Here is a 16,313-nt window from a genome sequence, read left to right on the forward strand (position 1 = left end):
CAGGTCTTGGAGCTGTTGAGCTCTTCCAGACCCTATTCAAAATGGGTGCTTCTCAGTAAACTACGCATAGGACTAGGGGTGAAAATGTGCAAAATCGCCACAAACAACATGTTACTATTCCAGAGCCCATCACAGAAAATCCCAACGTGTGGTCCGAATGATCTGTAAGGGTCCCAGTCCTCATGCTCTGATGGATGCCTCCGTTGCCAGGCAGTGTGGAGTCTGGCTGCACTCCAGGATTGCATTTGAAACAAAAATATCCCTCAAAACTCAGTTTGGTTGGGATTTACCACAGGCTTTGGTTTGGAACTTTCCAGTAATGCCCAAAATAATTCGACCTGAGACACACTGGCTGACCACCACCATCACTAACTCCCGGGAGAACTGTCTGGAAGCAGGCTGAGACTTCCTGGGCTGACCACCCAGAAGTGAGTGGAGAATAATACAATAAATGAAGATGGGGTGGGCAGACGAGGAGAGAGTGGGCAGAGGAAGAGGCTGGTCAGGGTGTGCTGAGCCTTGAGAAAACTGGCTTTATCAACCAGGTATACGTGCCCTCTTGATGGAAGGCTTCACCACCATCTATGAGCTATGCTTGCCAGAAAATTAAACAGGAATTTGTTCAAGCCTCTAGACTTAGCTACCATGTCACATGAAACATAGATGACACTAGAACATGTTAAATGACACCCCATGTATACAGTCACTAATGTACAGACTACAGAAAACTCTAGAGGACAACCTGGGTCCTTCAACAAATAGGCTGGGGCAGAAGTAGGTTTACAGTTGTGAGTACCTGAAATATAGTTTATTCTTGATTTAGTATTTATTAATTATTATATTATTTTCCATACGCACACCTGTAAAAATACTTTGGCCCCATCCTGTGTGTTGCATTAATTTTTTTAAGAAAAATAATTGAGGGAAAAACTACTTATTAAAATGCATTGACCTTGTCTTGTCCAGCACGTGTGGCTCAGTGATTGAGTATCAACCTATGAACCAGGGGGTCACAGTGTGCTTCCCAGTCAGGGCACACGCCTGGGTTGCTGGCTTGATCCCCAGAAGGGGCATGCAGGAGGCAGCCAGTAGATGATGAAACATCTCATTGATATTTCTATCTCTTTATCCCTTTCCCTTTCTCTCTGAAATTAATAAAATATATTTTTTAAATGCATTGACATTATTATTTGAATCCTGACTTAAACAAGCTGAAAGAGGGAGAATAGAAATGTTTATTGTTTTAAATGGTTTTAGACTACTAAATTTCAAAGTAACATATTACTCAGCAATACATACCAATACAGAAATCCACCCTGAAAACTATGACTGGAGTCTGAGAATTTAACAAAAACAGGAGACTCCCTGAGTTCAGACTTGGATTCAAATTTTGGAATCTACCACTTGCTAACCTGGGGAAAACTATTTAGACTCTCTCTGAAAAGCCGGCGCCTTCAAGTTGTAAAATAGAGATAAAAATGACTAATGCCCAGGGTTACTGTAAGAATTTAAAGACAAATGTGCTTAGCACATTGCCTTGCACAAAACAAATGAAAAGTTGATGAGAAGCTGTGATTTTGCATAATCACATTAGCAGTGCTCATTTTGAAATGGCCTCACTCCCACCCCCAACACAATAGAAGATTTCTCAGAACAGGCCAGTCCGCATCTCCTCCTAGGAGAAGGGAGATGGAGGGTGGCTCCAGAGTACAGTGAGCCAAGTCTTGTACCATGGTCTCCACTGCGCATCTGTTTCTACCTTTTTCAGTCTCAGGGCCTCAGTCTACACAAGATGCTGTGGGAAAAGGGAGCCTGAAATACTTCCGGGGTGCTTACAGACAGGCTTGAAAATGCGATATGAATTGGGGGCATCCATATGGAATTTAAATGTAACGGTGTTTCCTCTCCTCAGTCTCCCAACACAGAAAGAGGCTGGCTCTGAACTGGCAGCCTTACTTTCATTTGTCATTATACTTTACACACATGGAAATGTTAATGTCTAAAGATGGGAGGTGATTATAAGAATAGAACTACACATGTCTTTTTGGCAGCCCAGTCACCAGCACTTAAGTTCACTTCTGACAGTTCTCAGAATCTAAAGACCTGTAAGCGCTGAACTGCAGGCTGCCTATCCAGGAGAGATTTCACTGGCAGGATTTCAAATGTTGAAATCACTCGTTTTTTTATGCATATTTTCCCCACCACAATATTTCTCTAAAACATGTAAAACACTGTACTCTCGAGAGACATCAAAAAAGAGGTTTGTGGTACAGGGTTTGCTAAAAGGAAAATCACCCTTGTTTCTGAACCCAGAAGTATACAAATTCAAAGTCATTTGCTAAAATCTAAGATTAGGGCAAAACGGGTGATAGCTTTCTCCAAGAAGTTGGGGCTTGGTGATTACAAAAAGCAGTTGAATGTGATGATTTTTGAACTACTTAATGGTTAAAAACTAATGGTCCTGTTAAGACTTGGAACACAGTGCTATTATGTAACAGTTGGCTCTCTCCAGCAGAACCGCCTGCTCACAATGCGGTCTGACACAGAATGGGAGGACGTGAGGAGAAGCAGTACATCTAAGCTCGTGCTGGAGCAGCGTGGTGTCAGGAGCGGGCAAAAAAGTCAGAGCTTGATAAAAACCCTACATTCGCTGCCAACCTGCCAAGTGAGCCTGTGAAAGTCACTCACTTTCTCTGATCTCAGCTTCATCCCATGTAAAAGAAAGGACAGTTGAGCATGGAGGGGAAGCAGGAGTAAGGAACCCCACAGGATCGGAGCCTCTCTGCTTCCCAGCCAGCTGCCTTCAAATAACCGACCTACCCTTTTGGTCTCCCATTCTGCATCTTTATAATAGGGATATCACACATCACCTACCACAAAGGGTTGCTTTGAGAATTAAACCAGAAAATGTACGCAAAGGGTTCTTCAGTGTGAGGCCCCTAATAACCACTCATAAATGAGCTGCTACTGCTGCTGTTGTGATTACTCTTATTACTATTTCCTTTCAAACAACCACAAAAAGCATTCATTTGAAGAGTCATTCATTCGCAACAAAACACTGCTTCCTTGACAACTGAGATTATGGCTTGCTTCAGCATAACTGGGCTTCCAATGGTCACCCCTCTCTTCCCAAACCCAGGAAAAGTATCTGAGGCTTTGGAGACACTCACTACATGGTTGTTAAGTGAATGAACACGTGGATAAATGAATGATAAAGGTGTAAGTGAGCAAATGTCTTAAAAGACACTGCTGCCATGGCCAGTTATGCTCAGTGATGAGAGGATTGGCCTGTGGACCAAAGGGTTGTGGGTTTCATTCCTGGTCAAGGGCACTAACTCGGTTGCAGGCTGGATCCCTGGCGCTGGTCGGGGGTGTGTGGGAGACAACCATCAATGTCTCTCTCTCACATTGATGTTTCTCTCTTTCTCTCTCTCTCTCCGACCTCTCTCCCCTCCACTCTCTGTTCAAAAGAAAAAAAATTAATAGAAAAAATATCCTCTGGTGAGGATTAAAAAAAAAAAAGCAACTACTGCTACACCCAAACTTGAGGCTCCTCGAGAGCTCTGCCAGAGCTAGCGCTAATACTGCCAAACACTACAGAAAGCACACATGGTAGGGCTCACCCAGGCCTGCTGGCAAACTAGGGATGTTATCCAAGTATTCCTGTGAGTCCGCAGCCTGCACTTAGGGGACGGTGCAAGTCTCACTGAGGACTCTAACTCAACCCTTCAACCTCCAGGACTCAGGCCACTTGCCTGCTCCAGAAACAGATTCAGAGAACAGACTCCTTAACCGTCTAAAATTGCTGAGTGGGAAAATGAGGGAGACACGAGAAGAACTGGATACTGGACAGCACTGAGGGGTCAGATCTACATAGTGCCATATAAATATTTGGCTTAGAATACCTCCCCTTACACCCATCAGCTGCTTCATGATCCTAACTGTCTAATGCAAAGACAGCTTGTCATGCACCAGAGTTCTCCAAATTCAGTCAGGAGAACTGGTGCCACCTTTGGAACTATCTTATCCTTGGCATCTCTACTAACTTAATCCTCATGTTTAATAATTCAATCCACTGAAAGTTACTTCTAATGAAACTCAAACCCCTATGTTAAATAAGAAGCCAGTATTGCCTGCCCTAAAAATTATGAGAGAACCGTAAAAATAAACACTTGGACACAAAATATTACCATTAAAATGGAGCTAACCACCACTGCTTGCCTCAGCAGTAGATCTGGGGCCTGCTCTCTCTCTCTCTCTCTCTCTCTCTGTCTGCAAGAGAGGTTAACATGCAATGGTATAGTAAAAATTTGTCAGCCTCTAGCCAAGGCTTCCTCCTTCAGCCATTCTGAAAGACTAAAAAAGAATGAAAAAAGGAGTAAGTTTTTCACGATGGGAGCCCATGTTTTGGGAGCCACATTCGCACACCACCATAAAATCATGGCAGGTTTGAAAAACAGTGAAACCTCTTTCTCACGCTCTGATCCTCAGCTCCCTTGCCATACTGGATAGCTGAGGTGTCATCTTCCCGAGTGCAATGAAAATGTTCTTCCCCTCGACTCGGAGACTGCAAAAATGTCCATAAGCAGGATGCACCATATGATCATCTGGCTTTTATTAGCCACTTTTACTAGTACTTTAATCGTGTCTTTTCTTTTTATCTGGGAGGCTGTTAATAGATGGATGACACATGTCATAATGAGAGTCAAGAAAATACGGTGCACCTTAGCCGGGCCAATATAAATGAGCCTCCAGCTTGGATGCCAAGACAACACCACAGCTTTGCATTCTCCCAGTTATGTTCATCTGATAAAGACATTACAATAGTAAGATATTATGATCTATAACCCTCCACTAGAACACTCACACATTCTTGGCCTTAAACGCTTGAGCAAAATGCTGCACGCTACGGAGCAGAGCGAGGTCCAGGGTCATTGCTTCTACCTTGGCTTTATGCTGGAATGAGAGAAAATAAAAAGAAATGATAAATAACAGCAAGTTTAGTTCATGGTATCAAGTTACAGTAAATGTGTTATGGAACATGTCGGAATTCCCCTGTTTAATATTAGACGCCCAGAGAGAATATAAATCATCAAAATGAATGGAAGAACAGGGCTTTTACTGCCAAGTTTAGGGAGGATGTGAGGCCGGGCCTCTGCTGAAACTACAGGATGGGGGTTGTGCTGCTTCATGCAGTGCACAGGAGAGGCGCCTAGGGGTCTTCAGGCTCTCTTATCGCCTCTCAATCTGCATCCTAAAAAACTGGAGTGATAGGAACACCAGGACACAGCTGGCTGGGGCAAGAATTCAGCCGACAACATTTTAATCTCAAAAGCTGCCATGCAGGTTCTGGAATTACTCCTCCAAGACTGCATCAAAAATTAAAGACAATATAGCCCTAGCTGGTTTGGTTCAGTGGATAGAGTGATAGCCCATGGACTGAATCTGGTCAAGGGCATGTACCTCAGGTGCAGGCTCAACCCCCGGCCTTGTCAAGGCGCACGCGAGAGGCAACCAATCGATGTGTCTCCCACACATCCATGTTTCTCTCTCTCTCTGTTTCTCCCCCTCCCTTCCACTCAACGGAAATATATCCTCAGGTGAAGATTAACAACAACAAAAATTAAAGACAATCCTATCTAATAAAGAGGGGATATGCAAATTGACCATCATGACATAACAAGATGGCTGTACCCACAGCAGAGGACAAGTTCCCGTAATGAGCCTTAATGAGCAATCAGGAGGGACCTGAGGCTGCATGGCACTGGGCAGGGGCAGGGGACCTCAGGCCGCGCCCCCCACCCCGGTGCCAGGCCAGGGGACCTCAGGCCATGCCCCCCACCCAGCAGGGCTTGACGGGAGACCTCAGGCTGCACCCCCCAACCCAGTGCCAGGCCGGAGGACCTCAGGCCGCACCTCCCGCCCTGGCACCAGACCAGGGGACCTGAGGCCGCGCCCCACGCCTCCGCACCAAGCTGTGGGACCTGAGACCACGCCCCCTGCCCAACGGGGCTTGACAGGGGACTTGAGGCCGCACCCCTGGCCTGGCAGGGACTGACGGGGGACCTCAGGCCACGCCCCCTGGCCCAGGCCAGGGGACCTCAGCCGCAACCCCACCCCGGTGCCAGGCCAAGCAACTTGAGGCCATGCCCCCCACCTAGCGGGGCTTGATGGGGGTGGGGGGCTGGCTGGGGCTGGGTCTCAAATGATTTCGAGGCACATGTGGGTGGGCAGGGACTTGACTCTGGTTCCCATGGCGTGCCCCGGACTCTGACAGGAGGAGGATTTTCTTATACATTTTACTAATTTTCTTTCATCTCTGACACTTCTATTATAGAGAAAGGGCAAATAGCAATATTAAAATATTTCCTCTAATTAATTCCCTTTTAACGTGCACGAATTTTGTGCACTGGGTCACTAGTTTATTTATAATAAATACAAAAGCAGGCAAAAGTCATTTATACAGAAGGATCATGACTGACTCAGATCTCTGGGGTTTAGTAACCGACAAAATTCTATAGACAGAAGGGGTATATGTGGATTATCATAATGATGCTCATAATGGCTACTGTCTATTCAGAGCCTCCCATGGGCTGGGCATTTACATGCACCATCTAGTTTCACCCTCACAACTGAGCAATGGGCTATATTTTCCCACTTTTCTTAAAAGAGATCACAGAGGTAAGAAGTACAGGTAGCAAGCATTGACGTCAAGCCAATCTGACACAAAAGCCCAAGTTCCCTCTTGGAAAGGAACTCGAAGGGCTGGAGCAGTCAGGTTTTGAAGCATCACATTCCATTGGATGGCTCCAGCACACTTCTGGAAAGATCAGGGTTGCCTCTCAGACTTGCCTTGTGTGAAAGGCACTCCCAATTTTTTAGTTTGGCTGGACTTCAGGGTGTGAGATTCAATACTATCAGTTCTTAGACCTACCTCCTCCAAAGACAGGATGCCAGGCCACCTGCCTATTCAGGTAAAAGAGCCCCATAAAAAAAAATGGTTGATTTGGGAGTTCTTGTCTAGATGGTGAGGCTACAGGAAGACTAAGGAGAATAACAGAACACCTCTAAGGCTGGGGAAGGTGAATGCAAACAGCACTGATAAGAACATCCTCCAACCGAACTGTCCTATTCAGGATGGATACAGGCTGTGCTGGGATGCTCGGTGGATATGGGGCAGTTGATCTTGGCTGCCAAGGTCCTGGGCTCTGACCCAGCTCCCAAGTTTTGAATAACAAACATCAGGCAGAGACAGCTGAGAAGCAGCCTGCCTTAAGCCATGTAACATTTCTAAGACTCAGTTTCCTCATTTGTAAAAGGTGACTATTAATGACCTACTCACAGAATTGTGAGGATAAGTGTAAAGCACCTGCCATCCTATCTGGAAGAGAGGAGGTATTTGGTAAATTTAACTAGAGAGAGATAAAACATCACTGTGCCCAATTCTTCCCCTGGTGCCAGCCCTCAGTAAATGGTGGTTTGGGTGGACTGCCACGCAGCATGGTATTAAGGATATGCACGTGTCTGCCCTGAGGACCATGGCAGATTCGATGTCTGTTATATCCTGGAGGACCCAGGTCATGTCTAATCACGGAGCCCAGTTCTAGGGAAAGTGGGCAGAGAGTGATTCTATGACTTCCCCAAACCTAACAGCATATCAATGGCAAAAGCCTGGCCAGTATAGATTTACATTCATTATGCAGTAGCAGATGCACCAATGTGCAGATTTTAAAAGGAGGAGAAGCGTTTAACTTGGCCTAGCAAATGGGAAAAGTGAAAACACAGTATTTGTTAGGGTTTCCTAAGATCAGGGACGTTCGAGCTGGAGGATCCACAGTGAGGCAAGGCTGTGCCCCTCAGTCTACAGAGCAGAAAATTGCCACCAGGGGAAGTGAATGGACTTGAGTGTGAGGCTGCCCCGGTGTAGACAGCTTGGACTTCCAGATGAGGATCAAAACCCTGTACACTTTCTGTCTGAATAGCCAATATCTATCTGGTGGTTAAAATCAGAGTGTAAAGTCTGTCAAAGGCTAACTTATTCCCCTGGGTATTCCTATGCCTGAAAAATATTCATCCACCTGATTTGGCCTTCGGAGTTAGCAATAAAGTGTCCTTTCCCCTCATCCTGCATCCCTGGGCCCAGCCTCACTCACTTGGAGCATGACTCTCAGGACCATGCACAGGATCTAACAGAACTCCAAGTGCACCTAAGTGGGGAGTCAGGTGTTTATTCTGCTGGGGAAAAAGGGGTAGACACTACTCCTCTCAGCCAAACCCCTATAAAAACCCCAGGAGATATTATAAAAACGCATGTACATATTTCTGCATTAAATAGGGAGAACATTCCCAGATGGCAACCCCAAAGCAATTTTCCAAGGATAATGATGGCATGGCCAAGGGGGCCTTCACATGCTTCTGTGTGTGTAACTTACAGTTGGCAAGTTGTCTGTTGGTCTTCCCCTTTCACTTTAAAATAATGCACAGAGCTGCCACTACTAATAAGAACAAAATCAGAATGTACACCTCCAGAGGGAACAAGGGGTCACAAGCCATCAAGCAGTTCAACAGACTAATCCACAGGCTGTGGGTTACAAGGCTCCTGGGGACAGTGATTCAAGTCTGCACACTATTACTCAGGTAATTCTCCAGCATTCGGTATCAGGTTTCTGTTTCTACTACCGACCCTGAGAAATGTAGTGAAACTGCGTGCGATATAGTGAATCCAGTGGGGAAAACAAAACAAAACACAGTTTTTAGAATGGCGGAAGAGGGTGTTTATGTGTGTGTGTATTGGGAGATTTGCTTTTCTGACTACCTAAGAACTTTAGCAACTTTGTAAAAGTGTTTATCATGAGACATGCTCTAAATGAAAATGCAGGGGCTGGTGGGTCCCATTTTTGAGGGATAACCTGTGGACTGCGAGGTGAAGGCAAGCATTTCAATTTTCAAGTGTGAGCTTTTCTGCCATATCTGGCCTTGAATCTGGGACTGACCACAATTCACTTTCATGGTTTAGCTCATGAACTTTTTGTTGCTGCTGTCAACTCTGTTTTGGAACTAATTATAGGCTCTCAAGAAGTGGTACTTAAAGTGCCCACCTCCCAACATCCTCAATGGTGACATCTCAGCCATGATCAGAACCACTACATTGACACTGGCAGAGTGGAATTTATTAGACATCGGACACTACTAAGATTTCACCAGTTTTTAGATGCACTCAATTTCTTTATTTGTAATGCCTTTGTGTATAATTCTGTGACATCTGACCACACATATAAATTCATGTTACCTTCACCAGATTCGAGATACAGAAATGTTCCATCACCACAAAGGAACCAGTGACCTTTTTAATAAGAGGTGCTAGAATTAGCCCATGCCATCCAGCCTTGTTTGGCCAGATCTGCTCTCTGGATTGGCCAAACAAATACACACAAAGTCCCAGCTTAAAATCCTTTTGTAGCTCAGAATGGCCAAGAAGATATGGTCCAGATTCCTCAGCTTGGTTCACACACAGTCTCTGTGTCAGTCAGACAGGATTCCATAAAGTACACACACACAACAAACCTCTGTGTGTTAAAACATCAAGGATTATTACTTGCTCATGTTCCATATCCATCCCAGGGTGGTGGGGCCATGTTCATCATGGGGCCATGTTCATCATGGGGCCACGTTCATCATGGGGCCATGTTCATCGTGGGGTCTTGTTCATCATGGGGCCATGTTCATCATGGGGCCATGTTCATCATGGGGCCAAGTTCATCGTGGGCCAAGTTCATCGTGGGCCATGTTCATCATGGGGCCAAGTTCATCGTGGGCCAAGTTCATCATGAGGCCGTGTTCATCATGGGGCCATGTTCATCATGGGGCCATGTTCATCATGGGGCCATGTTCATCGTGGGGCCATGTTCATCGTGGGCCATGTTCATCATGGGGCCATGTTCATCGTGGGGCCTTGTTCATCGTGGGCCATGTTCATCATGGGGCCATGTTCATCGTGGGGCCTTGTTCATCATGGGCCATGTTCATCATGGGGCCACGTTCATCATGGGGCCATGTTCATCGTGGGGTTTTGTTCATCGTGGGCCATGTTCATCATGGGGCCATGTTCATCATGGGGCCATGTTCATCGTGGGGCCTTGTTCATCGTGGGCCATGTTCATCATGGGGCCATGTTCATCGTGGGGCCTTGTTCATCGTGGGCCATGTTCATCATGGGGCCATGTTCATCATGGGCCCATGTTCATCGTGGGCCAAGTTCATCGTGGGCCATGTTCATTGTGGGCCATGTTCATCGTGGGCCAAGTTCATCATGGGGCCGTGTTCATCGTGGGCCATGTTCATTGTGGGGCCAAGTTCATCGCAGACCATGTTCATCATGGGCCAAGTTCATCATGGGGCCGTGTTCATCGTGGGCCAAGTTCATCGTGGGCCATGTTCATCATGGGCCATGTTCATCATGGCAACCAGGGCTCAGGCAGATGAAGCCTCCACCTCTATAACATCAGCAACTTCCACAGTGGGGAAAGGAGTGTGGCAATTGCACAGGGTTCCCCATTGTTTCCACCCAGCAGTGACAGAGGCTGCTTCTGCTCACATTTCATTGGCAAAGCAACTCATGTAACTGCGCTGTTTGAGAAGGTACAACCCTCCAAGAACCCAGAAAAAGGCATATGATGGGAATGTATAATGGAGAATGGTAAAGACTATCATATGACTTGGCCCTGTCTACCTCTCCAGGCTTTTTTCAGGTCTCTGCCTACTTCACACTTTCATTAGTTATAGAAAACTTTTAAAAGGCTGAAAAAAATATGAACAAAATAAATGCATATACAATCTCTCCACCCTAAAATAAACTGTTATCCTTCCACGTGTCGGTCTCTCCTTCCTTTCCTATCTATCTGTCTGTCTGTGTCTCTATCTATCCAACCATTCACTTAGCTTTAACAGAAAAAACTTCATACTAAGAATTTTGAATCTTAAAATGGTATAAAATGCCTCTCTCAACCCTTCGTTAAATCCTTACTCTTTTTTTTCTAGTCACACCAGTACACCAGCTTATCATCTCAGGCAAAACAAGAATGTAAATTTATTTTAAATTATGTATACAGATGCTAGTACCCATCATTTTAAAACAGAATGAATGGCACAGGTGGCATCTCACACATGAAATATCAGGCAACTTCTAAGTAGCTGAGATGCCCAACTGCTCCTGACACTCTAGACCAGCCTTGGGCAAACTACGGCCCGTGGGCCGGATCCGGCTGTTCTATCCGGTTCTCTTGCTCTCCCCTCTGCTCCTTTACTTTGAATTTATATTAGTTCACACAAACACTCCATCCATGCTTTTGTTCCGGCCCTCCAGTCCAGTTTAAGAACCCATTGTGGCCCTCGAGTCAAAAAGTTTGCCCACCCCTGCTCTAGGCTCAACCAGAAAGACTGAGTAATTAAGCAATCCACGCACTCTTCTTCCATTTCCCTGGGATCCAGGGATACTCCCTGGTGGCATGGTTCTGCAGACCAAGTCTGCCTGGTCTATTCTTTGTAAACCTGTCTGAGTGATTGCAAAGTCTGTATGAGCAGAATCCTTCGACTGCTTGCTGTTGTTATGCAACAGTGATCTCTCATGCCATGTTATGACTATGAATTAGCCAAGTGTGACTCAGATGGGATATAGCCCGAAACCAAAGGAACCATATGGGGATTGTTTGGTATTTAAATGAAGAAATAGGAGGAGGTTGTCATCTGCAGCAGGGATGGCAGCGCTGGGCTGTGGCTCCAGCTCAGGACCAAGGCACAGGCAGGGAGACCTCAGGGACATGACCTCAATGCTCGGGGCCTCAGCTGCCTTACTTGAAAATTGGCATTTGTCTTTCGTGGTTAAGAGTAAAGATTAGACATGATGTATATAAGGTATGGGGCACATAAATAAAAACTATTATCATTATTAGTTGGAAGGCCACTGCTAAAAAGGAATGACCATTATTTTTCCATAATAAATGACATTAGTAGTTATTGCTGTTTCCTTTCTTTATTTCATAAATTAGTATCAGTAGCTCAGAGAAAGTCTGACTAGAAACTCTGGGAGGAGGAAGACGAGACTCACCAGAGCAGAAGGAAGAAGGCTCAGAGAATCTCCCTGAGGCCACAGTTCCCCAAGTCCCATCTCTGTGAATGTCCTGGACTTAAAAGGGGTTTGTTAGGCCATGGACTCAGGTGGGACTACCTGGGTCTGAACTCCAGTCCCAGTACTTACCAGATGGCCAGTTACTTCCCCATCTTGTGTATTCAGTTTTCTCTTCTGTGAAATGGAAATAATTATGGCACCTGCCATATCAGGAAATGAAGTAATATATATGTAAGTCACTTGGAGCAGTGCCTGATGCCTGATGAGTGGTCTGTAATTGCTACCAATGAATAAAATAGCATTACTGTGATTGTTTTGTTGTTGGTTTTACCACTATCATCACTGTAATCATCACTGTCATCATATGCACCAAATTGCTTCACTCCTCATGGACAGGGCTGAGTGGGCATAACTGGTAACAGTAGCCATCTCAGAATACTGGCCAGGAGTCCTTGCCCCACGGCAGCTTCTAGCCCCACAGCAGCGCTATGGGGTCATTTATTAACCACCCAGTTCACAAATAGAGAAACTGAAGTTCAGAAAGCTACTGCACCCCAGGAAACCCACCGGATCTGGAACTGCCTCATGCAGAGGCAGCATGCTGTCCTGCTCTTGGTCAACAATAAGAGAGACAACATTTATAAGGATGAATTTATACATTCATTAAATCATTCATTCAGTAAAACTGCCTCTAATGGTAAATGCATATTCCAAGAATTCTAACGCCTTTACTCCTTTTCTTTTTCGCCCCAACACTACAACATGTAAGACTATCTCACATTCATAATGTGCTTACCAGCAACAAAAGAAAGGATGGAGAAACCCAGATGCAATGAAGGAGCCCAGCCTTCAATACACCAAGAGGAGAGTCTCCTTCAGCTATGGGGGACATGCCATATGCAAACACAGATGCAAGATGCTGTGTTTAGGGGAATTAGCTAGTGTGTAATCTCACTTGAAAGCGCTGATCTATGCCAACTGGATGAGTATCTACCCCACTCTTACAATTACAAAAGAGTTCATTTCTGGGCTTCTCTTAAAAAAATATCTAATTTATATGCATTTATTATTATTTAAAGGTGAAAAAATAATGAATACCTATGACATAGCTTTAATAGAAAAAACTTTATGCTAAGAATTTTGAATCTTAAAATGGTATAAAATGCCTCTCTCAACCCTTCCTTAAATCCTTACTCTTTTTTTCTAGTCACACCAGTACACCAGCTTATCATCTCAGGCAAAACAGGCATTTACTTTTTAGTTAAGAGTCATATGAAGTATCTTTTAAAGTATATCAGTTCCCACTTTGAGAAAACAGAGGCTAAGCGCACCCAGTAAGACAGAGATCCAGGCTCTCTATAACCAGATGGGGACCGTTCCAAAGCTTGCGTCTTTGCTGAAATACCACCCTGTGCTGTATATATCCTTGTCGTCATATTCTTCAACATGTAACACCAAGAAGCTATAAAGAAATGAACGTCGCCTTTATATTCTTATTTGTGTCTATTTTATAACCTATTATTTTATACATTTGAAATTTATAAGAGAAGGCTATTGCTGAAAGAGAAAATGTAACGAAGGCAATAATCTACATTCAGAGCTTATTGCTAATGGCATCTTGCAAATTCCAATCCAATGGGCCTTAATTGCATTATGCTGATGTCTCTCAGCCTCCCACTTTACACACAGGCAGCCCTGATTTTATGTTCGCAAACCTTAAATAGGAGTTGTCACATTTACAACAGCGAGAGACACTGGCACTGAGCATATTGTTGACATGACATTATTCACTGAACGATGATACAGACCTAACTAAACTGGTTTAATAATTCATCAATATCCTATGTGGGACTTCATAACGCTCGTCTCTCCAGTGTTATATAAGTAATGCTAATGGTGGCAGTGGAGGGCCGCATCCTCACTGGGAAATACAGGAGGAAATAAACCCTGGCATCCACTTTCAGCTCCAGTACCTCCAGTGAAAGGACCCGTACCAGCTTCGTGAGCAAGTCGGGGGGAAGTCTGCCCAAACCTCAGCCTAACCTGCAGATGGAAAGGGTGCACTGATAAATGCCCGTTTTGATAGAGCACCCCAGGAAAAGGAGATGCTGAGAGTCTCTTACAGCTCTGCACGTGTGCAGTCTGTGCCACTGTGCCCTTAACAAGAAAAAGCTCTTAGAGAAGATGCCACATTTCAAAATAGGAAACGACACCAAAAAATGATCCTTGGCTAAGCCCTGGATTTTTCTTAGAGCCTTGACCTCAACGATCAAGCACCAACCTTCATACCTGGGCCCCCACAAGTGCCCCCAACACTATCCTCCAACCTATAAAAATACACAAATATCCCTAATACGAAAATCATGACAACTCTTTCTTCATTATACACAAGTCAAAATTTTTGCCTTGTGTTGCTGGAACTCAATTTATAAAATAAACAGTATCAATATCTATAGGTAGTTGTGAGGCTGATTTGAGGAGAAACTGCACTGGATAACAGCTTCTTTAATTTGGTCTATGAGCTAGGTGCCACACAAAGCAAAACTATTAAAAATGCTTAGGCAATAATTGGCAATATTTTGCACTCTGGATAAAAAATGCTTATCTCGCCAGAAACTAATAAGAGAGTGAAAATATTCTAAAACCTTCCAATCTCCCTCTATGCAATGTATTCACTTTGCAGCTTAAAAACAGTTTAAGGTGAGACTGCAAGAGCCACGGGAGTTTGGCAGCCAACATGATTGTGCATCTTGGCCTTGCTATTGAAGAAAGAGCCCTTTTTTTTCAGAGCAAATTTTTCATTCTAATGTAAGTGATGATTTACGTTAACTATAGGTAAAGCATGGTTACATTTTGTTGAAGGATTGCAGGCAAGTAAAGAGTAGTACAATAAGTTGAAGCGTAAAAGCTTTCTCTGTCATAATATTTATTATAATGGCATATAAAATAGCTGAAATAAATAATAGATGACTAAAGGTAAATTCATATGATAAAGAATCCTTCAGCAGACACCATTACTTTGACTGCTCTAGTTTTATACACAGTTGAAGACTCTTAATAAACAGGCCCCTATATCTTATGTAAGTACTGGAAACATCAAAGATGTGCTTCAAAGACAGCATAATGGACATCAGCTAATTTACTGTATAATTATATTCTCAACAGGAACAGTCTATAGATTTTGAATATTTAATAGCTGTGTTCTTAATGAAACTTGTTAAGCAATGGAACCCCCTATGCTAGGAAAGCCGCTGATAAAAGAAAAATCACAGTGCCCCCCTCCTAGATTCAGAAAGAGTGTACAGCTCAAAACATAGAGACCTGGCGCCTATTGATTACCGGTGACAGGTCAATAGTGGTTAAATTGAATAGAAAGAGATAAATAAGATTTGTCTGCTCTAGCTTAGAGGAGTCTGAATTCCACATGAAGGACTGGTGAAGCCTGAAAGACCCTCAGGTGGAGGGAAATATTTTCATTGCAAACCTCAGAATGGAGAAAACAGCACACCGATAGCCCAGTGGCAGCAGGGTCACTATGAGGTTCCCAACTGGGGGCATTCTGCCCCCAAGGGCACATCTGCCAAGGTCTGGAAATTTTTCTGGCCCCACAACTAGTTGGAGGGGTGTACTGACATCTAATGGATAAAGGCTAGGGATGCTACTAAACATCCCACAATGCGCAGAGAGCCCCTACCACTGGCACCAGGGGTCCACAGTGCCAGGCTGCCTGTGTGAGCTGGTGAGAGGAACAGTGATGGACCTGAAGAAGTTTTCAGCTACTTACATTTATCTTTAGTTGTAGAAATAAAACTGGCTCATTGAAAAAAATAGAAATAATGCAGAAGTGTATAATGTATTGAGTAAAAACATCTCCCAAACCCCACTGCCCCAAGAGAAACAGAGGGACAGTGTGATACACATCCTTCCAGAGTGTATTTTCTACACATATAAAAACACTGTGCAACAATGTCTGCCTACAAACATAGTTGCAGAGCTTATGTGTTATTTTACAACCTGGTTTTTCCTAATTTACTGTATAATTAAATATATCTATATAGAATTCTACTCCTATTAGTTTCAACCTGTACAGTTAGCCCATTAAAGAAGTTTTTGATCATTTATTAAAATATTTCCCCTTTGCAGGGCTTAGCCCTCTACATCCTTCACTAGCTTTGTGAACTTCCACTTA

At 44.2% G+C, this 16,313-nt stretch overlaps 1 protein-coding gene across 3 annotated transcripts in view; it reads right to left on the reverse strand.

Moving 5' to 3' along the window:
* Positions 1–16,313, reverse strand: part of WWOX (WW domain containing oxidoreductase) — a 947,098-nt gene that overhangs the window by 703,658 nt on the left and 227,127 nt on the right. For all 3 annotated transcript variants that reach the window (XM_080645807.1, XM_080645809.1, XM_080645808.1), the window contains one exon: positions 4,868–4,956. In XM_080645807.1, the coding sequence (XP_080501933.1) occupies positions 4,868–4,956 (89 nt within the window). The remainder of the gene's footprint in view (positions 1–4,867; positions 4,957–16,313) is intronic.

Source organism: Plecotus auritus (genome assembly GCF_963455305.1).
Source record: "Plecotus auritus genome assembly, chromosome: 10".
In the NCBI taxonomy this organism is placed as follows: domain Eukaryota; kingdom Metazoa; phylum Chordata; class Mammalia; order Chiroptera; family Vespertilionidae; genus Plecotus; species Plecotus auritus.